This window comes from Leopardus geoffroyi, chromosome C2, assembly GCF_018350155.1.
Source record: "Leopardus geoffroyi isolate Oge1 chromosome C2, O.geoffroyi_Oge1_pat1.0, whole genome shotgun sequence".
NCBI lineage: Eukaryota > Metazoa > Chordata > Mammalia > Carnivora > Felidae > Leopardus > Leopardus geoffroyi.
The window spans coordinates 122,067,062-122,090,936 of record NC_059333.1 but is presented as its reverse complement, the minus strand read 5'-3'; the positions used below and the strand labels follow the sequence as shown (position 1 = coordinate 122,090,936).

The window sequence follows — 23,875 nt, the reverse complement described above, 5'->3', positions numbered from 1 at the left end:
GGTATTCGGCGCATAGACATTTATAATTGTTAGCTCTTCCTGATGGATAGACCCTGTAACTATTATATAATGTCCTTCTTCATCTCTTGTTACAGCCTTTAATTTAAAGTCTAGTTTGTCTGATATAAGTATGGCTACTCCAGCTTTCTTTTGGCTTCCAGTAGCATGATAAATAGTTCTCCATCCCCTCACTCTCAATCTAAAGGTGTCCTCAGGTCTAAAATGAGTCTCTTGTAGACAGCAAATAGATGGGCCTTGTTTTTTTATCCATTCTGATACCCTATGTCTTTTGGTTGGCGCATTTAATCCATTTACATTCAGTGTTATTATAGAAAGATACGGGTTTAGAGTCATTGTGATGTCTGTATGTTTTATGCTTGTAGTGATGTCTCTGGTACTTTGTCTCACAGGGTCCCCCTTAGGATCTCTTGTAGGGCTGGTTTAGTGGTGACAAATTCCTTCAGTTTTTGTTTGTTTGGGAAGACCTTTATCTCTCCTTCTATTCTAAATGACAGACTTGCTGGATAAAGGATTCTCGGCTGCATATTTTTTCTGTCTAGCACACTGAAAATCTCTGCCAATTCTTTCTGGCCTGCCAAGTTTCAAAAGAGAGATCAGTCACGAGTCTTATAGGTCTCCCTTTATATGTGAGGGCACGTTTACCCCTTGCTGCTTTAAGAACTAGGGTCTTATTAGGGCCCTGGTGGTGACAGTGGACAAGTCTCCAGCAAAAGCTGAGGAGAAGGACTATCTCTGGAGGTTCTCCATGTTTCTGAAAAGCTTGGAGGAGCCTGAGTCACGGTCTCCTAACACAGGACAGCAGAAAGCCAGTGTCCTCAGGACACCCTGCAGTGACTGAAGACTGACTTGGGAGTCTCCCAGCTTCCTACACTGCACTAGACACACCCAGTCCCACTGCTGAGAACCCTCTAGACTCCAGCTCCTCCATTGGTGGGGAGAGAAGGAAGAAAGAGGGAATCCTCCTCTTTAGAAAACACCATATTTTAATTGTTTAATATGTTAACACCATATTTTAATAGTTGAAATCCTGCTGCTGCCAAGATGCCTGGAGTTATCAGTGTTGGGTGGTTGGGAATCACCACTGGTGAAATGGCAGGTTACTGGGGGACTGGAGTTCTTTCCTCCTATTTTCCCTGAGGCTGTGAAGTCCACCAGGCAGGATGTCCTTCTTTCTCATACACAGCTACACCCCCACACCCACCACAGTAGCTGCCCACCGTAATTACTTATTGGATAAACTAGTAAATTTAAGAAGTTGTTTCTGTTAATACGACTCACCTTATTGGAAAGGTCATCCCTTGACATTCCAAATTCCCTGGCATGATGCTTGTGCCTTCTCTCTGCAAACTCCAAGGACTGGGTGGCACAAGGCGAGGAGCAGCATGGGGCCAGGAAGGAGGGCCAAGAGGTTGAACTTTCCTGAGTCTGCTCTGGACATACTTTTTTTTTTTTTTTTTTTTAATGTTTATTTTTGAGAGAGAGAGAGTCAGAGCACAAGCTGGGGGGGGGGGGCCGCAGAGAGAGAGGGGGACACAGAATCCAAAGCAGGCTCCAGGCTCTGAGCTGTCAGCACAGTGCCCATCACGGGGCTTGAACCTACAAACCATGAAATCTTGACCTGAGCCGAAGTCGGACGCTTAACTGACGGAGCCACCCAGGCGCTCCTGCTCTGGACGTACTTTAAAAGGCTCCCTTCTTACACAGCCTCCTGCTGCTGGAGTCTTCTCAGACCCCTCCACTCCTGTCAGCTGGGCAATCTCTCCTGTCTTCAGGATCCAGAGCTTGCTCTCCATTTGCTCCTTTGGGTATTTCAAACCATGCTCTGCTCCCTTTGCCCATGAGTCAAACTCTGGGTCCCCCTTCCTCCACATGCAGGCTGTCCCCATCAGTCACCCAGCCCACCCCCGTAGCCACCCCCGCTGTGGAAGCCCAAAGTGGGGGTCGGCAAAATCTGATCTGCCTTGGGGGGGTCAGGGAGTGCCTTAAAATGAATAATCCAACAGGTGACATAGGTTTTAAAAGTCACTATTTGTTCCCATTTCTTTCTAGATTTGGAAATGAAGAAATTGAGGGTATTTTCTCAGGCCTGGAGAACAACCAAAGGCTTCAAGTCCTCAGTCTGCGCTACTGTGGTCTGGGGCCACAAAACGGGCCGCGGCTGGGCTCCATCATATGCCAGAGCTCCATTTGGTGAGATGTGTCCCCTGCTCCCCTCCTGCTTCTGGCTCTGTTCTGTCTTGAGTTGTATAATCAGCTTGTTTACAGAGTCTACGAACCCGTGAATTCCCCTGAGTTTTCACGATGTTTTTAGTCATCTTTTTCTACTGTCTAGTTACTTTTGTTTTCTTTTTCTTAACTGCAAGAGAAAGATCCTTTAGTTACGTTTAAGAATCAAGGGTGACATGCTAAACGCATATCTTTGGCCCGATGACATATCTAGGTCTATTTTTGACGATGTGGTCTGCTATCTATTATGATTATTTGTTATTTTGTAACCAGGTCTATTATGAGGTAAGACCTCAAATCCAAATTTGAGGAAGTGAAAATAATATCAGGTGAACAGTGTATTTCACCTCTTCCCCAGTGAGCTGCACCTTGATGGCAATTACTTACAGTGTTCTGGAGCCCTGGCTCTCCTCAGACCCATAGCAGAGTACGCAGAGATGCAGGGGAAAGACCAGCCAGACACCAGGAACTCCCCTCAGCAGCTGCAGGGTAAGTGCTGGGGAACTTCGCTCAAGACTCTTTGGGACCACCTAAAGAAGGAAACTGCTTTGTGATTAAAGTGACCTTTCCTTGGGTGCCTGGGATGGCTCAGTCGGTTAAGTGTCCACCTTTGGCTCAGGGCGTGATCTCATGGTTCGTGAGTTCAAGCCCCATGTCGGGCTCTGCGCTGACAGCTCAGAGCTTGGAGCCTGCTTCGGATTCTGTGTCTCCCTCTCTCTCTCTCTGCCCCTCCTCGCTTGTTCGTGTGCTCTCTCTCAAAAATAAGCATTTTTTAAAAAGGGACCTTTCCAGTGGTCAGTGGAAATTCTTCTTCCTGAGTATGCATGAGAGTAGAATAATGGACCCCCAACAATGTCTTTGTCCTCAGAACCTGTGTTGGTGTTAACCTCACATGGCGAAAGGGACTGTGCAGATATGATAAAGTTAAGGACCTTGAGATGGGGGCTTATACTGGATCATATGGGTGGGTCCAGTGTAATCAGGGGATCTTTGCAAGAAGGTGGCAGGAGGGTCAGAGCCAGAGAGGAGGAGGTTGACCATGGAAGGAAAGGTTGGAGTGATATGAGGAAAGGGCCAGCAGCCAGGAAATGTAGGTGGCCTCTAGGATCTGGAAGGAGCAGGGCAATAGATTCTTCCCCAAAGCCACCAAAAGTCACGCAGTCCCCCAACACCTTGACTGTGAGACCCATTTTGGACTTCTGACCTCCAGAACTGTAAGGTAATACACTCCTATTGTTAGAAGCCACTAAGTTTATGGTCGTTCATTATAGCAGCGGTGGGGACTTGTACAGCATGTTAATCAGAACTCTTTCAGTTAAAAGGGAAAGCAACCCAAACAGAATTAAAGGTAAATAGGGGTTTATTGGCTCACATAACTAGACATTCATAGCTACCTTCAGAGATAGCCGAGTTCAGGGGCTCAGACCATGTCATCAGGAGACCCTGAGTTTGCTGCTCTCGACTCTACTTCCCTTCCGAGGGTTGGCCTTCTCCCCCGGTGCAGCCAGCCTTCTTCTGCATCTGGCTTGTTGACATGTCTACCAGCTGTCCCAGGGCTATAGCATCATGACTTATAATCAGCCAGAAAGTGTGAGCCTCTGTCTTCCAGTGACTGTGGGTCAGATCCCACAGGAGGACTCACACTGGCCACATACATACCTCCTGGACCAGTCCCTACAGCCCAGGTCATGATAAACCGTAACTGGCCGGGACTGACCACACACCCCGTTGGGGGAGGGGTGGAGCACAGGAACGGCAGCCAAACAAGAATCACACCATTCACAGAGGGGGTGGGGGAGTGGGAAGTGACAGTCCCCCAAAGAAGTAAGCAGATAAGGACAGATGCCGGACAGACAGGAACAACAGCTGCTTACTCCCTTAATAGATCCCTAATATGCATATTTATGACATGTTTTAAAGCTGACTACCTTTGGGGTGCCTGGGTGGCTTGGTCGGTTGAGCGTCCGACTTCGGCTTAGGTCATGATCTCACGGTCCGTGGGTTCGAGCCCTGCGTCAGGCTCTGTGCTGACAGCTCAGAGCCTGGAGCCTGTTTCAGATTCTGTGTCTCCCTCTCTCTCTTCCCCTCCCCTGTTCATGCTCTGTTTCTCTCTGTCTCAAAAATAAATAAACGTTAAAAAAATTTTTTTTTAAATAATAAAGCTGACTACCTTTAATCATTGGTAACAGAAACTATACCAAGTGGCTAATAGCACAGCCTTAAAGTCAGGTCTGGGTTCATATCCTACCCCAGCTGTGCATTAGTTTGGGCAAATTATCAAATTGATCTAACTTTAGCTTTTTCAGCTACAAAATAAACATAATGATAACCACCTCATAGTGTTTAACGAGGAATAAGTGGTATAATGTAAGGCAGTTAATTTGACATGATGCCTTGCACATAGTAAGTACTTAAGGGATATTAATTATCATCATTACCATCCTCATTATTATAGCAACAACAACCTTTTCCCAGGAGAGTAAACTTGAGGCATGTTGGTGAACATAGTCACTTTACTTGCCTGAAAAAATGAAGATGAAGAGCTCAAGGCCAATGTCCGGCATGGGGACAATAGTTAATAACACTGTATTGTATATTTGAAAGTTGTGAAGAGAGTAGATCTTTTTTTTTATTAAAAAAATTTTTTTAATGTTTTATTTATTCTTGAGAGAAGGAGAGGCAGAGCATGAATGAGGGAGGGGCACAGCAAGAGAAGGAGACACAGAATCCGAAGCAGACTCCAGGCCAGGCTGTCAGCACAGAGCCCGATGTGGGGCTCAAACTCATGAGCCATGATATCATGACCTGAGCCAAAGTCGGACGCTCAACCGGAGCCACCCAGGCACCCCGTGAAGAGAGTAGATCTTAAGTTCTCATCACAAGAAACAAAATTTGTGACTCTGTGTGGTGATGGACAACTACCTTACTGTGGTGAATGTTTTACGACGTATACAAATATCGGGTCATTATGTTGTACACCTGATACTAATATAATGTTAGATGTTAATTTTATCTCAGTAAAAAAAAGTATTCACTGACTTGTGCTATTAAAAAAAAAAAAAAAAAAAAGGAACTGGGCACCTGGGTGGCTCAGTTAGTTAAACATCCGATTCTTGGCTTTGGCTCAGGTCATGATCTCACGGTTTGTGAGATTGAGCCCCACATCGGGCTCTGCACTGACAGTGCAGAGCCTGCTTGGGATCCTCTCTGCCTCTCCTGAACTCTCTCTCAAAATAAATAAACAAGCTTTAAAAAAAATAAGGGCGCCTGAGTGGTCCAATCGGTTAAGCGTCCAACTTTAGCTCATGATCTCATGGTTCGTGAGTTCAAGGCCCGCGTCGGGCTCTGGGCTCACAGCTCAGAGCCTGGAGCCTGCTTTAGATTCTGTGTCTCCCTCTGTCTGCCCCTCTGCTGCTTGCACTCTCTCTCTCGCATTGTCTTAAGAATAAAGAAACATTAAAAAAATTTTTTTTGATAAAAAATAAAAATAAAGAGAGCTGAAGTCAAGGCCACTTTGTGGAAGTGAGTGCAAAGAACTTGTAACTGTGGGAGATTTGTAAATACAATAGTTATCCTCCATTTAGGAACTCTCATGATATCAGAATTATATAGGTTATTTGTTGAATTTGATAATTCAGTCAACCCAATAAATATATAGAAGGGACCTGGAAAACAGTGTTTGTTATCCAAGTATTACTTTCCCTCTGCGATTTTTACCACCAATCCTGTAAAAAGCCACAGTCCTATTTATGAAGCCTTCTATTATAACTTCAGGCCTAGATAACCAAGTGAATCTGTGCTTTTTAAGAAAAATAATTGGAAATATTGGGATTGGGATTGGCATGTGGCAGGCAGGGACAGGTATGAGGTGTGGGATTGGAAAGGCAAAAAAAAAGAACAAGAATGTGGAGAGGGGAAAATGTGGAGATTTCCTTTTATGGTTGTTCTAAGTGGTTTCTGATCGAAGGGGCATTAAGGCTTGATTTTAAAGGTTCTGGATTTCTTTTCCCAGAGACCAAACAAGCCAGGGTCGGAGCTGACCTGAGAGAGTGCCTGCCCTGTCATTCTTCACAGCAACCTGGGACAGGGTGGAAACTGCTCCAGCTGGGCCAGGCCGGCAGTCAGCGGTCAGCACGAAGAACCTCTTTGAAGTTCCTTTCATTATTCATTCACTAGAACCTTGATTTTTAGGCAGGTCAACTGGTACCTTTTAGCTATTCTGCATTCTTTGGGTAACTGTATTAGACTGCCCTGCCCTGGCTGCAGTAACAAAACAGCACAGGCTGCGTGGCTTAAACAAATTTTTTTTTGTTTAATTTGCACAATTCTGGAAGCTCGGTGTCCCAGATCAAAGTGCTAGCTGATTCTGATCCTGGTAAGAGCTCCTTTCCTGGCTTGCCGAAGGCCACCCTCTTGCTGTGTCTTCACATGGCTGTCCTTAGGTGTGTGCACGCAGACAGAGGGAGAGACAGAGCTCTCTGGTGTTCCTCTAGTGAAAACACTAATGCTGTCTGATCAGAGTCCCACCCGTGTGACCTCACTTAACCTTAATTACTTCCTTAGAGGCCCCATCTCTAAATACAGCCACACTGGGGGATCAACATATGAATATTTGGGGAACACAAATATTCAGTCCATAGCAGTAACATATGCACCAGCACAGAGTAAAAGTACCTTCTATTTCAAAGCTGGATCGTTAGACCTTTGCTCAGACAAATTTGGTTTTCCCATCTTGATTTCACTTCTTTGCCAGCAGGATAGTCATAAATGAAAAAAGAGGCAGTGGAGGCAAAAAAAAAAAAAAAAAAAAAAAAAAAAAATTAAAGAATATTACCAGCTCTCTCCTGGCCACAGATGGGTATTGAAACCAAGCCCTGCCACACCAAAAACCTGATTCTTGAGCAGAGGAACCTGGCACACCACCCCCCACAACAATCTGTGTGTTAGCACATCCTGCCAGATCCCTGGGACTGCCCTGGTCCCTGTTCTTTACAGCTCTTGTCTGGAAACAAGGGTGCTATAGACTGATGTTATGTGCCCCCCACATTCATATGTTGAAGTCCTAATCCTTGAGGTGATGGTTTAGGAGGTGGGGCCTTTAGAAGGTGATTAGACCATGAGGTTGAAACCCTCATGAATGGGATTAGCGCCCTTATAAAAGAGAGCCTACGGGCGTCTGGGTGGCTTAGTCGGTTGAGCATCCGACTCTTGATTTAAGCTCAGGTCATTATCCTAGGGTCTTGGGGTCAAGCTCCACATCAGACTTTGTGCTGAGCGTGGAGCCTGCTTAAGATTCTCTCTCTCTTTCCCTCTCTCTGCCCCTCTCGCCAACTTGTGCTTTCTCTCTCTCTAAAAAATAAAAAAAAAAAGAATAAAAATTAAAAATTACAAAAAAAAAAAAAAAAAAAGAGTGCAGAGAGCTTCCTCGCCTCTTCTGCCCTGTGAAGTTATAACAAGAAGACAGCCATCTATGAACCAGGAAGCCGGCTCTCGCCAGACGCCACATCTGTCAGTGCCTGGATCTTGGACTTCCCAGCCTCTGGAGGTGTGAGGAATAAATGTTTGTTGTTTATAAGTCACCCAGTCCACAGTATTTTGTTATAGTAGACCAAATGCACTAAGACAGAGAGAGGGTACATGAAAACCGCAGTAGGTGTGTTTGGGAGGTGTGGATTGTTTGAAAGAAATGTCCAGATTCTGAGCTTTCTTAAGGATCCAGTACTTGTGGTTAATATACTTTGTCACAATCTTTCTACTTTGCGAGGGAAAGGCACGCTTCTCTCACATCCAGTATCTTAGCAGACATTATTTTCCCTAGGGTATGTACCAAAAGCAGAGACAATTCAAAATATTAGTGGAAGTGTTGAGAAAGTGAATGACTGTAGTCAGTGACATGCCAGTTTTTAGATACCACGTGGCTTCCGATTTTTGGTTTTAACAACATTGAAGGAGGATTTAATCAAGCTATCAATTGACAGATCATCACAAATATTTTTTATTTTGATCAACCGCTGTGTGATATTTAGCCTATCATACAGGAGTTCAAAGAACTGAATAATACTGCTGTGATAAAACTCCTTCTAGGATTACCCAATTAAATTTGAATTTTAGATGGAAAACATGTAATTTTTAATAAGTATATCCCATGCAATGTTTGGGATATACTTAACTAGAATAATTATTCGTTGTTTACCTGAAATTTAAAATTCAATTGTGTGTGTGTGGGGGGGGGGGGGGGGTGCCTGGGTGGCTCAGTTGGTTAAGCATCCAGCTCTTGATTTCAGCTCAGATCATGATCTTGCAGTTTGTGAGATCGAGCCCCGTGTTGGGTTCTGTGCTGATTGCATGGAGCCTGCTTGATATTCTTTCTCCCTCTCTCTCTCTCTGTCCCTCCCCTGCTAGTGCTTTGTCTCTGTCTTGCTCTCTCAGAATAAATAAATAAACATGAAAAAGATTATTAAAAAAATTACAATTCAATTGAGTATCCTATATGTTTGGGGGACAAAAGGGGTTAAATCTGGCAACCCTATTTTATCCCCATCTATGTGAATAAGATTTCTCAGTATCAGAACTATAACAATGAAAAATAGAAATAGCACTGATGCTGAAGTCTGCCTCATGTTAGCAGTAATATTCTTTAATGAATACATGAATTAATTATAAAAGCAAATAAAACAGCATCCATCTCATAAGAGAGGCATTCAATAAAATTTTATTTCTGTATTAGGATTTATCAAAATGTATAAAATGTATATATTATACTAATCAGTTTTATACTTCTAAAATTGATTAATAACTGCAGAACACATTTTTAATACCTTAGAGTTTTGTTTTGTTTTTTTTAATTTTTTTTTAATGTTTGTTTATTTTTGACAGAGACAGACTGCAAGTGGTTTAGGGCAGAGAGAGAAGGAGACACAGTAGCGGAAGCAGGCTCCATGCTTTGAGCTGTCAGCACAGAGCCCGACGTGGGGCTCGAACTCACGAGCTGTGAGATCATGACCTGAGCCGAAATCGGACACTCAACCGACTGAGCCACCCAGGCGCCCAATACCTTAGAGTTTTATAATCCCAAGATATTTAAAAATTTTAAATACCCGTAAATGTGGTATTTTTATTACAGAGAAGTATAACAGGATGAAATCGAAAAGACTTGCAAATACAAAATTCAGCAGAGTAAGTAGAATGAAAATACAAGTGAAAACATAAGAGGAGCACCTGTATGGCTCAGTCAGTTGAGCATCCAACTTCAGCTCACATCCTGCCTGATCTTGTGGTTTGTGAGTTCGAGCCACGCATCGGGCTCACTGCTGTCAGCTCAAAGCCTGCTTCAGATCTTCTGTCCTCTTCTCTCTCTGACCCTCCCCTGCTCATGTTCTCTCTCTCAAAAATTAATAAAAACATTAAAAAAATTTTTTTAAACACAAGAGTAAAAGGGAATGATGTAAACTTTTTAACCACTGAAGAAGAATCTGCTCACATTTTGGGTTGTTTGGGATTTCTTAATGGATGATGATAGATACCAAATTGCTGGGAATTTAGATTCCATCGGATACACTTAAGAGAGTGGTGTAACAGATTTTATTTTTAAAGGCCAGTATTTTCTATATCCTAGAAATCTCATGCCTTGATATTTTAAAACTTATGATGAGTAAGTTTAGACAACCAACCTAAAACTGTAAAGATAGTACATCGCCTTTCAATATTCCTGTGGGATGTAAGGGGACCAAAAATGTTTTGAGGCCACTGTGTTTTAAGGCCCAAATACTTGGTTTTCTCTCTTGTTCTGTGAGCTGTTCCCAGGCCTCCCAGTCACTGCTTCTGCCCACCAGGGTCAGGCACAATGGCTCTCCATCACTGACAGAGAGGCAGGAACGCCTCATGAGCCAATGACAAGTTCTTCTTAATTGTTATAATGTGTAAAATGCAATCTTAGTAATGATGTTGCTTCCTTCATCATGTGTGTGTTCGCATGTGTGCATTTCTGTCTCTCCTAACATACACCAAGTACTCTTTCTGGTGCTTGGGATACCTAGGGTAGAAAACAAAGGTCCTTGCCCCCGAGGAGGGGGCTGGAATGCAGTGTGCGTGTGCGTGTGTGTGCATGGGTGTGTACATGCGCTGTGTATGTATGGGGCGGGGAAGTCAGGTAGTCTTTAAAAGGCATAATAAATATACACATGCTCTAGTTTGTTAGAAGGTGGTCATTGCTATGGAAAAAAGAAAATGTCAAAGGGAGCCTGGCTGCTCAGTTCAAAGAGCATGTGACTGTTAATCTCAGGGTCATGAATTCATGCCCCATGTTGAGTGTAGAGATTACTTAAAAAATAAGTAAACTTTAAAAAAGTGTCGAGCAAGATTAGCAAGTTTGGGAGTCTGGGGAAGGACGATGGTTGGGGTGTGATTTTAAATAGAGGGTGTAATGTAGTCCTCCTTGAAAAGACAGCATTTGTGTACAGACCAGGAGGTGAGGGTGTGAGCCTGCCAGTGGGGAGAGCGTGCCAGGCAGAGGGAATAGCCTGCGCCAAGTCTCCAAGAGGCCTGTGCATAGGGAGCAGAAGGGTACCTGGGTGATGACAGGGACAAGGGATCACGGGCCTTGTTAGTGACAAGGGAGCAGAGGAGTTAGGACTTACTTAGGACTTAGGTTTGAGAAAGACCTCTCAATCTGTATAGCAAATGGACCGGGTGGGGCTGGGGGGGCGGGGAGGCCTGTTGGAAAGCTGTCCTCATCCAGGGAGCAGTGAGGGTGGGAAGTGAGAGGGGTCTACCCAAGTGAGACCAGGGCAGTGGCAGAGGAGATCATGTTCCACATCTCTCCCATTTCCTGATGCTTGGGATGTGGGGTGCAAGAGAAAGGAAAGGAAGGGACTAGAATGACTCTAGAGTGATAATATACTAATATTTTAAAAAATACGCCAAAAATGTGCTCCTCTCTGCTACATTCTTACTAATCTCAGATGTTTGGAGCCACTTTTATAGAGGGCAGCTGTGGAACGTGGAGAATGTACAAGAGGCCTTTTAGGATGATACTTGGGGCCCTACTTGGTTGCATGCTCTCCTCAAGACTTTGAGGAAAGAAACATGAGAAAGAAAGAACTGAACTGAAATGAGTGGGATTTGACAATAGGCCGGATAATCCTCTCACGAGAATATCTCTGCTCAAAGTGTACATAAAATGAAGGAAATAATTAATAGCAAAGTGTGTAAAGCCCCATTCATACAATTCTGAACAGGCTTTTTTCCCCATCCTTTTCTTTTCCATGCAGCCAAACAGAGGGCAAGTTCAACTTCGAACCGGATTACAAAGCCATCTGGTGCTGAAACAGGGAAAACTGCTTCAGGGAAGGAGAGGAGAAAAAAAGGTACTTGGTTCTTGCTTCAACTCTCCTTCCCTCTTCCTTCATCTGTAAATCGCTTCCTCCTTTCCCCGGGCTGTGCAGTCCTGCTACTACAGTAATTACCCCAAACGGCAAAACTCACTTGGAGAGAAAGAAGGCTCCATGTCTTGTGGTTTCACGGAAACCAAACACAGAACAGCTTGGCCTTGTCCACCAGAGGGATTTCTTCGGCACATTCAACAAACCAGCATCCATTAGGGGGCGTGGGCTCGTTTGGCAGCATCTCTGCAGTAAACAGCTAGCGGGACCTGGTTGATTCAGCTTGGAGACTTCTCTTCTACCCTCATTGCTTAGCATCAGAAACGGAGTCATTTAGAGGGAATTTTAAGAAATCACCAACTCCATAACCTCAGAGCAGGACTGAACAAAGTGAAAAGCTCTCCAAGCATTAAAGGTTCAAAGCTCAGCATTAGGGAACATGGGTTCTGTGCCCAGCGCTTACCCTGGTGCCTGTATCTCAGTATCCTATTCTGCAAACCAAAGAATTGGCGCTCACAGCTTCCTAAATTCCACTCCAGCTTTAGCATTTTGAGGTTATAAAGACACAGCACAAGGGGCACCTTGGTGGCTCAATTGGTTAAGCATCCAACTTCGGCTCAGGTCATGGCCTCTTGGTGGGTTCGAACCCCACATAGGGCTCTCTGCTGTCAGCACATAATCTGGTTCAGATCTTCTTTCCACCTCTCTCTGCCCCTCCCCTGCTCACACATACTCTCTCTCTCAAAAATAAATAGACATTAAAAAAAGTAAAGATAAGCACAAGATGATCACTAGAGGTGTCATGAGCACAGTCTGTGGGAAACTCTTTGTGGAGGCTAACCTAAACTCATGTTGTTTTGTGTTAGTCCACTATATATATATATTTTTTCATACAATTAGTGTGTGGAAGGTGACAGGCCTTTGTGATGTAACTCGTTGCCCTGTGCCTTTTTCTTTCTCAATTTTAATCTGTTTTTGTGGTCTTTTTCCTATTTTTTAAATTATCCTGTGTCTCCTCTGTGAAATCTCTCTTAATTAGATAAATACAAATTCTTAGGATCTAAAAAGCCAAATGATAGTGAAAAGTGAGAAAATTTATTAGACCTGTCTCTGTCATCTTGTATAAATACAGTCTTTCCACTGGGTAGTACTAGTATATTTTGGAAAACCTACTAAAAGAAAAAAAAAAAAAGAATAATAATAAGAGCCATTCTAGGTTATCACTTGTTTTAGACATTTATTTGCCATTTGGGGATATTTTCAATCAAAAATCCTTTCGGAGGAGTTGATTTTTGGGCATTCCTTTTGGGATGAGGATGATCATTGGTCTCCAAGGCAGGTGGCCCTCCAGAGGACAGTCCTTACACTGGGCCAGATGACATCTGAAGGCAGAGGACTGCTGGGTCACTAGTTCTAACTCTCCATATAGACCTAGCAGAAAGTGGTAATGAGGACAAAGACTGAATCTGTGTATCACGCTGTGCAGTTAACTTGACATTGCACCAAGACCCAAAGGTCAAAATCTAACAAGTTAACAAGCTAACTCTTCTAATACATATAAAAACATAGAGAATGCATGCATAACCTCAATAGGCAATGACAGCAGAGTCTGAATGTAGGGCCTTCATGAATGACACCTCCTGTGTGCCACCCCCCGACCCAAGCCCCCCAACCCCCCACCCTAATGTAGGCCTGGAAATGTGTAACCCTCAAGAAGGTAGATAGTTTGAGAGAAAGGTCAAAAAGAGAGCAATACAACTGTTCATCCTCCAGCTTTTAAATAATAGCTTTGTTGAGGCCCATGTCACAATAATACCTTTCAGCTGCTAAAACCTGGCACAAAATATCAGGCTTGCCTCTTTTGACCTTAAACAACAGAAATATATTGTCTCACAGTTCTGGAGCCTGGAAGTTAAGATCAAGATGTCGGCAGGGCTGGTTCCTTCTAGATGTTCTGAGGGGGAATCTGTTCCATGCCTGTCTCCTAGCTACTGGTGGTTTGTTGGCAATCCAGTGTTCCTTGGCTTATAGATGCATCACCCCGACCTTGGCCTTCATGTTCCCCACACATTCTCCCTGTGTGCGTCTGTGTCCAAGATTTCCTTTTTATAAGGACATCAGTCATACTGGATTAGGGGCCAACTCTACTCCAGTCTGACCTCATCTTAACTAATTACATCTGCCACGACCTTACATCCAAAAAAGATCACATTCTGAGGAGCTGGGACTTAGGACTTCAACATAGGAATTTGGGGAGGGAACACAACTCAGTTCATAACAGGGGGGGTTCAGAATGTAGTTTATAAACAGGATACACATCTAGGAAAACAAATAGCCACACAAGGCAGCATCTTTCAGGGGCCAAACATGGACACTGGGTTTAGAGAACCCAGTGAACTCAGAGAACCCAGGGATGGACACTGGGTTCAGAGAAGGGCATTGTTCCCCAGGGGTGAAACTGAGGAGGAGTTAGAAGTTGACATGTGGAAAGAAAGGACTTACAGGAAGAAGGATTTGAGAGAGGAGAGAGGCTTAACGGTGCAAGCCCGAAAGCCTACAAGTTTAGCTGGAACAAGAGGATGTGGGTGGGTGGACCTGTCAAAAACGCTAGGTCACATTAAGGAAGACTTTGCATGTCAGGCCCAGAGTTGGGACTTGATCCAGTAGACAGTGGGAGCCATTAAAGTCTTTTGGCTCTCAAGGGATTCTGTGCCTCAAATGAATAGAAAAAAAAAAAATCCTGTGTTTAATACATATTTATTTTATAGCTTCTTGTCAGAGCAGACCATTTTCCAGAGTTCACAAAGCAAGTGAAAAAATAGCTTCCCACATTGGATAATTACTTTCAGTCATAAGGTATTTGGTTGGGGGTGAGTTTTGTCTTTGGTAGAAGAGTTCTACCTGCATCAAAATAAAGGGTCAGATGGAGCTGATTTATATTAACCTCTTAAGGGTGGAGTCCAGATGGTTTCCATTTGGTCCCAATTGGAAACAGCCAAACTATTTGTATGCTTGCCCCTTTGTGGACAGGAGGCTTTGGCCTGTTGCTTGGAAAGTTGAACTCACAATACTGTATGAATCAAAACCTCCATTCAGAAGCCTGACACCCTTTATTATTCCTCCTGAAACGTGTAATTACAAGAACCTGACAATTTTACATTTAGCAGCCAGTTGTAGGTTGATAGAAGAGGAAAAGTATTCCATTTCTGTGCCTGCAGAATTCAGACATCTGTTCATCTAAGCCGGTCCTGCCTCAAAGCAGCACTGAACATGAAGATTCATTAGATCAGTGGTTCTCAAGCTCAAGCAGCATCAGAGGCACCCAGTAGGCTCATTAAAACACAGATTGTGGGGCCCTGCCCCACAAAGCACCGAATCTGTAGGCAGAGGTAAGGCTGGAGAGCTTACATTTCTATCAAGTTCCCAAGTGTTGCTGATGCTGTTAGCCCACTTTGAGATCCACTGCTTTAGAATGAAAAGAAAATCAGATCACCTACTCTTGATTTATTTTGCTCAGTGAAGAAAATCAGGAGGCAGAGTGAGACTCCTAGATGCCTCTTCTCTGCCTTGGAGACCACAGAACAAACAGGGCCCAGGCTTGTTTCTGCTCCAGCTTCTCTGTCTCTTCCACACCCAGTCTGGCCTATGTCTGAGCCCCATGGCTCTGTACCAGGAGTCTGTGGGAATTGGGAACCCTGGGTCTGAAGGGTGATTAACACTCAAGTGAGTGATATCTGTTCTGGCCTATGCCTAATCACAAGCCTGTCAGGTCCATAAAGAGCCAGAATATGGCAAAAGATGGGAGGTCACCGAATGGTCATCAGGAATAGTCTTCTGCAGATAAGATAGCATCCCTGAGCCCCATTCAGCAGGTCCTGCCATGTCACCTCAAGGCCCCAAAAGTTGCTAAAAGACTCAGCAAGGACTCAGGCGTGCCCTGTCACCTGGGCCTGCTCTGTTTCCTAGCCCAAACCCCACACTGTAGTTTCTAGGTGTCTTAATGGTCAAGGATTTAGGACTAGGAGGGCCAGTACATGACTTAGACATGTACTGAGAGCAAAATCCAACCATAAAATGGTCAGTCTACAAGCTTGAGATTGATCAGACCTTTGCTACAGTACCAATGCCACCCAAGTGCCAAATTCACTTCCCCAAAGAAGGCATTGTTTATAACATAGCCGTGGTCCATAGGAATACTTTGGCATTAAGGAATGCAAGCATTAAGTTTAAAAGACAAGATGTAATCTTCAAAACAGTTTTATTGGTTCCAGATCCAGAAGTTACTGATTAATATCCTGAAATTATTTTACTTGTGATTTTATCCTGGAGTGATAGTCAAACAATGGAAACCTTTGTGGACATGTTCCAAGGTCCAAGGTATGAATCACCCAACACTAATTACACTTTGCCTCCTTAAGTCCTGCAGTCAGTGTTCTGGTTTATAAATCTGTGGTAATTACATAGGAAATCACACGTATTCCTTGTTGATGGAAGGAAACTATTTTGAACAAGTTTTGTTTGTTTTTTTTTTTAATCAGCCTTATTAAGAAGAAGGTCCTGCTCAGACCTGGCATCTTTAGATGAACATTTGAGTAGTTCTTAAGCCAAATAGAATGTGTGATGTCCAAGAGAATATGCAATGCGCAGCTGTCCTGGTGATCCCAGGAGACACCAGAGAGTGAGGGGAAAAAATGAGGAACCTCTCTGGGGGAACTTCTGGTTCCATGAAAGTTTTTTACACTTGACCTTTGAGTACTGGCCCACATAGGAAATAGAGTTCTTTCCAGAAAGACTGAAAAGAGGTTTATCAACTGGGAAAGAGAGGGCATTCTAGGCAAAGGGAACCACATGAGAAAAGGCTCAGGGGGTGAAAGTGCACAGACTGTTCAGTGTATGGGAAGTGTGATGTTCACTGCATAGTGGTCACTGAGAGAGTGGCTGGAGGTGTAGCTGAAAAGGCCAGAGGACCCACGTGGCCAAAAAGCCATGAATGCAGTTGAGTTGGGGTTTCTGCTGTGTGCAAAGTTAGAGCCATGATTCCTCTGAAGCAAGGCAGTGACATGATGAGAATTGGATTTTTGAAAAGAACCTTGGGCAGCATTGCAGCATGTGTTTTGGAAAAAGGGACATCCGGGTAAAGGGAGATAGACCAGTTTGGAGGCTATCACGATAGTTCAGACATGAGGAGCAAAAGTGCAGAGTGCAGAGTGCAGTGATAGAAAGATGGTCCAGGTACATTTAGGAGGGAAATCTGAAAGGACCAGATAGCCAGTTCAATGAGGGTGAAAGATTCTGCAGTCAGGGACAGTTGGGGGATCTTGGCAATTAACCACAGAGAAAATGGGATGAAGCACAAGGTTGGGTTTGTCCAGACGGATCTGTGGAGAGGCTTCCAGAGGAGGTGTGCAATTATAAGAAGTATGTATCTGATCCTCAGGGAGGCGGTGGCAGAAGGGGAGATACCTTCCACAAGGAGGTTTTCCAGCAGGGCCGCTCTCATTCCAGTGTTTCAATGACTTACAGTTTCCAGAAATGAAACTGAGAAGACAGGCAGTAACATTTGTTGTGTACTAAGTACCTCTACAACCATTACTTCACCATGCTTCCCAGTCGATCCTCCCAGTGCATCTAGAAAGTGAGGATTATCTCTGTGAGAGCAGCGAGGAAACTTGGGTTCAGAGAAGGTAAGTGGCTTTCTGGGGAGTCCCACAGAGTTTTTTAGAGAGAGGTTTTAAACCCAGGGATTCTGCTTTCTCTACACCCTCCTGCCTCTTAGTCACAATTGGCATTGCTGTGCCGCCACTAAGTTCTCGGAGACAGAGGAGTGTAAATTAAAATAGTCATTGTCTGTGAACTTGTTTTTGTTTTAAAGAAATGTTAAGATTAGGGGAAAATAGGTTGGGATGAATGCAGCTGGGGTGGATCAAGTATTACCAGGGGCTGAGTATGTACTCACCTTTCTTTACTCTGAGGAATTCGTTTACTATTCAGAGAAAAGTATTTGGTTCTGCTTGAATTTTGGATAAAGGCCCAAAGGAGGAAATCCCTGTGCTAAGCAACATCAGCCTTCCTACCCTCTGACAGGGCACTGTGACTCCCTAAATTCTGCAGAATGGTTTGGACCAGCACTTTCCAAATTGGCTATTTTTCATGAGCAGAGATGACATTGCGACCTTGCTTTCCACCAGTTGGAGAGGAATTTGGATTGCTTTTCCCCTGGGGATGCAAGTTGTACCAGGCCAGTCACAGACCCGGAAGCCCCCTTCCTCTCCGATGCATACATTTGTGCCGTGCTGGCTAAGTCGGTGGGGTGGCAGGGGTAGACTCGCAAAAACTGTTTCTTTCCTTGTAGTGCTCTAGTGCTCAGCAACTGCACAGGAATTTGGCCTTTGGCCTTAGCTCCACTGGCCTCATGTTTCATCACCACTGCTTTCTGGCAAAAAGGGGACAATAAGAAACGAGTGCCACATGTGATCAGTATCCACATCATTAATTATTCTGAGCAGTAAACTTAACTTTTCAAAGGCACTATGTGAAGAGATTTTATAAATAGAAAAGTCATATCCTATTCGTGTTCATAAATGGCCTCAAGGCATTATTAGCTCCCTTGTACTTGGAAAAACAATAAACAGTGAGATAAAAGTTTCCACAATATGATTACACTCTATACTCTATTATTCATTGATTCATTCATTTGTTCAATGGTTATTAAACACCCACAATGTACCAGATACTGTCCTAATATATTAGCACTGTTAAATTATTTATAACAGCTGTCATTTGCCATCATTCCCATGCCCTGGATGTAAGAACAAATACATTTGGACAAGTTAGGCTTGCCCCCAATGAAACTAAATGATGGGCTACTTTTCATCCCTCCAACTGTGTTTTGAAGGAAAATAACAAAAAGTCCAGCTATATCACCTTTCCCTAAAAGGAAAATAACAAAAAGTCCAGCTATATCACCTTGCCCTAAAAAGTCATTCTCTTTCATGAACTGAAAACTTATACTTGGTTATCATTGATTCTTCTCTCTTCCTTGTTCTTCCTACACACTAGATAGAGTTCACTTCATGTCAGCTTCAGACGGAAGGGAGTTTGTCTCTTCTGTTCCCTGTTGGATTCCCAGCACCTAGGACAGTGCCTGACATCTGGTAGAGCTCAAAAATATCTGTTGAAGGGGCACCTGGGATGGGCATCTGACTTTGGCTCAGGTCATGATCTCACAGTCCTTGAGTTTGATCCCCATGTGAGGCTCTGTGCTGACAATACAGAGCCTGCTTGGGATTCTCTCTCTCTCTCTCTCTCTCTCTCTCTCTCTCCCCCTCTCTCCCTCTCTGCCTCTCTCCCTCTCTCTCTCCCTCTCTCCCCTTCCCCCCCTTGCTCTCTTTCTCTGTCTTTCTCTCTCTCAAAATAAATAAATAAAATTTTAAACAAAGAACATACTCTTTTAAAAAAATGTGTTGAATGTTGAATGAATTCAAGTACAGAAGAGTCCTGTCTAGCCCTTGGGATTAGGTTCTCAAGTCAGCATATTAGGCAAAATCAGTGTATAGCTAAATGATTCTTTATAATCCTTTAAACTGTACCCCAGTGTTTATAGCAGCACTTTCAACAATAGCCAAATTATGGAAAGAGCCTAAATGTCCATCAACTGATGAATGGATAAGGAAATTGTGGTTTATATACACAATGGAATACTACGTGGCAATGAGAAAGAATGAAATATGGCCCTTTGTAGCAACGTGGATGGAACTGGAAAGTGTGATGCTAAGTGAAATAAGCCATACAGAGAAAGACAGATACCATATGGTTTCACTCTTATGTGGATCCTGAGAAACTTAACAGAAGACCATGGGGGAGGGGAAGGAAAAAAAATTATAGAGGGAGAGCCAAACCATAAGAGATTCTTAAAAACTGAGAATAACTGAGGGTTGATGGGGGGTGGGAGGGAGGGGAAGGTGGGTGATGGGTATTGAGGAGGGAACCTGTTGGGATGAGCACTGGGTGTTGTATAGAAACCAATTTGACAATAAATTTCATGTTAAAAAATAAATAAACTGCCCACACAATAAATGTATAGAGGTATATTATTTCCAAGTCCCGTGCAGTTTCTTGCCAACTTTGGAACAGGTCATTGTTTGTTAGTTAAGCCCCAGATGAAGTAGTTGGCTAGTGTTTAGGGGGTTATATTGTACACAAAGCATATAATTTCAAACACTTGGAGGCAATCTGGCTTTGGGACCAGAGACTCAGATTTCCCATCTCACACTTACTGAGTGAATTAGCTGGCATGTCCATGGCTATTTATTCTTCTCCATCCTCTTCCTGTCTTTCTCTTTACCAAACTCCTAAACTTGAATGGGTATAAATTAAATGTGTACATGATGCCATTCCATAGCACTGAGTGACACTGAACTTCATAAAAGCTGAATGGACCAATGGGGGTAAATTAGATTCCAGGACCACTGACCTCAGTCATGAAGTCTACAAAGGCAAGATGGTTCTTTCTACTTCACATTTGTTCTCCTAGAGTTCAAAAAATGTGACAACTTTGCAGATTCTGAATCCCTGGGTAAGGACTATCACTTCCCTAGGATCAGTGAACAACTTGCTTATCTTCTACTAGGAAATTTCTAGAAACATTGATTTTCCTCTTTAGCCAAAGTAAAGGCAACAATTTAAATCTTAAGTGAGATTTCCTTTCATACAGAGCAATTTGGGGCTTGCTATTATAAAGAATAAAGGATGTACTGAGTACTTTTTTAAAGGATTTCTTAAATTACATCTATTTCCTTGACTATATTCCAAAATAAATCTACTCACACAAGTCAAATAAGTATAATCTTAAAAATAAAATCAACATATCTGGTGGTAAGTGGGGGAGCTATTATCTAAAAATAACAAAATACTATTATTTTCTTATAGGAATCAAAAAAATTAAAGATTCGGCTGGTCCTTGGTTAGTGAAATTGTATTTGGCAGATAATGGCATAGATGGAAAAGGAAAAGAAGGAGAAAATGGCTTGTTGGAATTCACTCAAATTTTAACATGGTGAGTAGAAAATTAAGAGGTTTTATTTGTTCACTTTCTAAAACTCGGTGCTTTAGTTAAATTGTAGGGACAACAATTTAATTGCAGTTTATTAACAGTGCTAAGTGAGGGATTTTAGCTCTGAGAGGAAAGCAGGGACCCACCTTGGTCTTGGTTTGTGATCTTAAGGAAAATCCTGAAATCATAAAAATGGCAGACAGTTGTATGTGAGCACACAAAGTGGTCCCAAAGACCTCACTAGAAGCCCCATTTTATGAAGTTGGCAACAGAGGAAAGGCAGGAGTTATGACCTCTAGATTTTTTTCCCCTAAAATCATCTATGTGACCTGAGGAAGAAAGGCAGACTACTCAAGTGTGAGCACTTTTTTGTTTTTGATTACAAAGTTGTCCCAAACTACTTAGGCAGAAAGAGCATTTCTCAAAAGCTCCTGGAAAACAGAATATTTTCTTGCCATGTTTATGCTGACAACCTTGAACATCTCTCTGTCCAGCTCTCCTGAATCCAAATACCCAGTGGGCCAAGCCACAAGTCAGCATTTGCAGCACAATAGGAAAGATTGCCCAGTAGAAGACTCCAGGTTATACCATGTCAGGATATTAGTACTTATAGCACCTTAGGGTAATCAAGGGCAACAGAACATGCCAAGGTTGGAAACTTGAGGTCTTGATTGATGGCTATTATTTTACAGAAAAAGATTCTTTTTTTTTTTTTTAATGTTTATTTATTTTTGAGAGAGAGATAGAGCACAAATGGGGGAGGGGCAGAGAGAGAGGGAGACATAGAATCTGAAGCAGGCTCCAGGCTCCGAGCTGTCAGCACAGAGCCCGACACGGGGCTCGAACTCACGAGCTGTGAGATCATGTCCTGAGCCGAAGTTGGACTCCCAACTGACTGAGCCTCCCAGGCGCTCCTAGAGATTCTTTTTCTAATATGCTTTACTTCTTTATTTAGGAAAGTTAGGAATTTCCAACTTGGATAACTTTGCTGCTATTTTTATAATAATTATATTGATAAACTTCATTTTATTACCCTTTTAATATATTGTTAGATTTACTGTATTGCTGATGGTTTATCCTTTTGTATATTGCTAACATTTTGGTAAGAGTTTTCACATCAGTGTTCATGAGGACTATTGGTCTCTACTTTTCCTTTCTTGTAATGTTTTCCTCTGGTTTGGGATCAAGGTGATTTTGGCCTTACAGAATGAGTTAGGAAGTGTTCCCTCCTTTTCTATTTTATGAAAGAATTTGTGTAGAATCAGCATTATTTTATCTTTAAATAGTTGATGAAATTCACCAGTGAAGACATCTGGACCTGGAGTTTTCTTTATGGGAAGATTTTAACCACAAATTCAATTTCTTTAATAGATAGAAGGCTATTCTGGTTATTTGGGGAGGAAGGTGTTAAGCTTCGGTAGTTTATGTCTTTCAAGCAATTTGTTCATTTTGGCTAAGTTTTCAAATTTATTGCCTTAAAGTTATTCATAATATTTCCTTCTCATCCTTTTCCTATCTGGAGGATCTGCAGTGATGTATCCTCTTTTGTGCCTGACATTGATAATTTGTTTTCTTTTTTCCCCCCAATAAATGTGATTAGAATTTTATCTATTTTATTTACCTTTTCAAAGAACTCACTTTTGGTTTCCTCTAATGTTTTAGTTTTTTTCAATTTCATTGCATTATATTCTTATTTTTATTATTTCCTTTATTCTGTTTACCTTGGCTTTAATATGTGCTTTTCTTTCTAATTTATTAAAGTAGAAGCTTAAGTTACTGATTTTAAACTTTTTGGTTTTCTAATGTAAATGGTTATATTAATACCAAGGACTTTTTAATTGTATCCTGCAAATTTTGATACGTATTTTTATTGTCATTCAATTCAAACTATTTTATAATTTTCCTTTTGATTTCTTTGACCTGTCGGCCTAGTTTCCACATATTTGTAAATGTTTCAAATATTTTTCTCTGGTTGATTTCTTATTAAATTCTGCTGTGATTGGAGAACATACTTGTTTTATGGCCCAGATTATGATCTGTCTTGGTAAATGTTCCATGTTTACTTGAAAAGAATGTGTATTCTGCTGTTTTTGGATGGAATGTGAATAAATGTCAATGAAGTTTAGTTGGTTGGCAGCATTGTTACAGTTTTCTGTATCTTTACAAATTTTCTGTTTACTTGTTCTATCAGTTGTTGAGAGGAGAATTGTGACTTTGTTCATACCTCTTTGCAGTTTAATCAGTTTTGTTGCATATATTTTTAAGATCTTTCGTTGGGTGCAAAATATTTAAGATTAAGTCACTTGAAGAATTGGCACATATTATCATTATGGAATCCCTAGTAATATTTTTCTCTTGTCTCTGATAATATTCCCTTTTCTGAAATCTACTTTGATGAATATTAATATAGTCACTTCAGCTTTCTTTGGATTAATGTTAATATGATATACCTCTCTCTGTCCTCTTACTTTTAACCTATCTATGTTTTTATCATAATTTCTGTGTAACTCGGTTTCCTCTTTTGTAAAAATGGGGATAAATAATAGTGTCTAACTCAAGAGATTCTTATAGGGTTAAATTAGATCACGGAAGGTGCTAAATATAGTGCCTAGGGCTCCAGCAAGTACCTTTATACAAATTAGAAAAAGAGCCTCTCTGGGCAGATGAGTTAAAAAACGTACCACCTCTGGCCAATGAGTGGGAGGAGGTTAACCTTTCTAGGTCTATGCTCCAGGGCCCAGGACTTGACCAGCAAAGCTTGGCAGATTTCAGCTCCACTCCTACCCTTGGAAGGCCCATTTGTGCTGGGCGCAAGTGCTTAAGCATGTGGGTGGCCCTCATCACATCTGATGTATAAAGAACCGTAATTCATGCGAGGCTGAATAGCATAGTGATTAAATCCTTGGCCTCTGGAATCAGAGTTAGATGTAAAATTGTCGACTTGTGAAGTTTGTCTTCAACATTCTTCATTCTCTTCCTGCTTCCTTCTGAAGCATCCCTGTTCTCACCCATCTTACCTGAAGGAATTGGATATAGGCAGGCAGTTCAGGAAGCCAAAGCCAGGCAAGTCCTGATTAGACAGGCTATTTTGGAGAGCAAGACCTTTGAGAGGGAGAGTCTGGTGGAACCACTCAGCCCCACCCTTGGATTCTGGCTGCTGAATCAATAGAAAATGTGTACAGGGAGCAAGAGAATG

The 23,875-nt window shown here is 42.4% G+C and overlaps 1 protein-coding gene across 5 annotated transcripts in view; it reads left to right on the top strand.

Moving 5' to 3' along the window:
- Positions 1-23,875, top strand: part of LOC123611479 — a 52,177-nt gene that overhangs the window by 14,910 nt on the left and 13,392 nt on the right. For all 5 annotated transcript variants that reach the window (XM_045503448.1, XM_045503447.1, XM_045503451.1 and 2 more), the window contains 4 exons: positions 2,071-2,211; positions 2,606-2,736; positions 11,517-11,612; positions 20,556-20,682. In XM_045503448.1, coding sequence (XP_045359404.1) covers positions 2,071-2,211; positions 2,606-2,736; positions 11,517-11,612; positions 20,556-20,682 — 495 coding nt within the window. The remainder of the gene's footprint in view (positions 1-2,070; positions 2,212-2,605; positions 2,737-11,516; positions 11,613-20,555; positions 20,683-23,875) is intronic.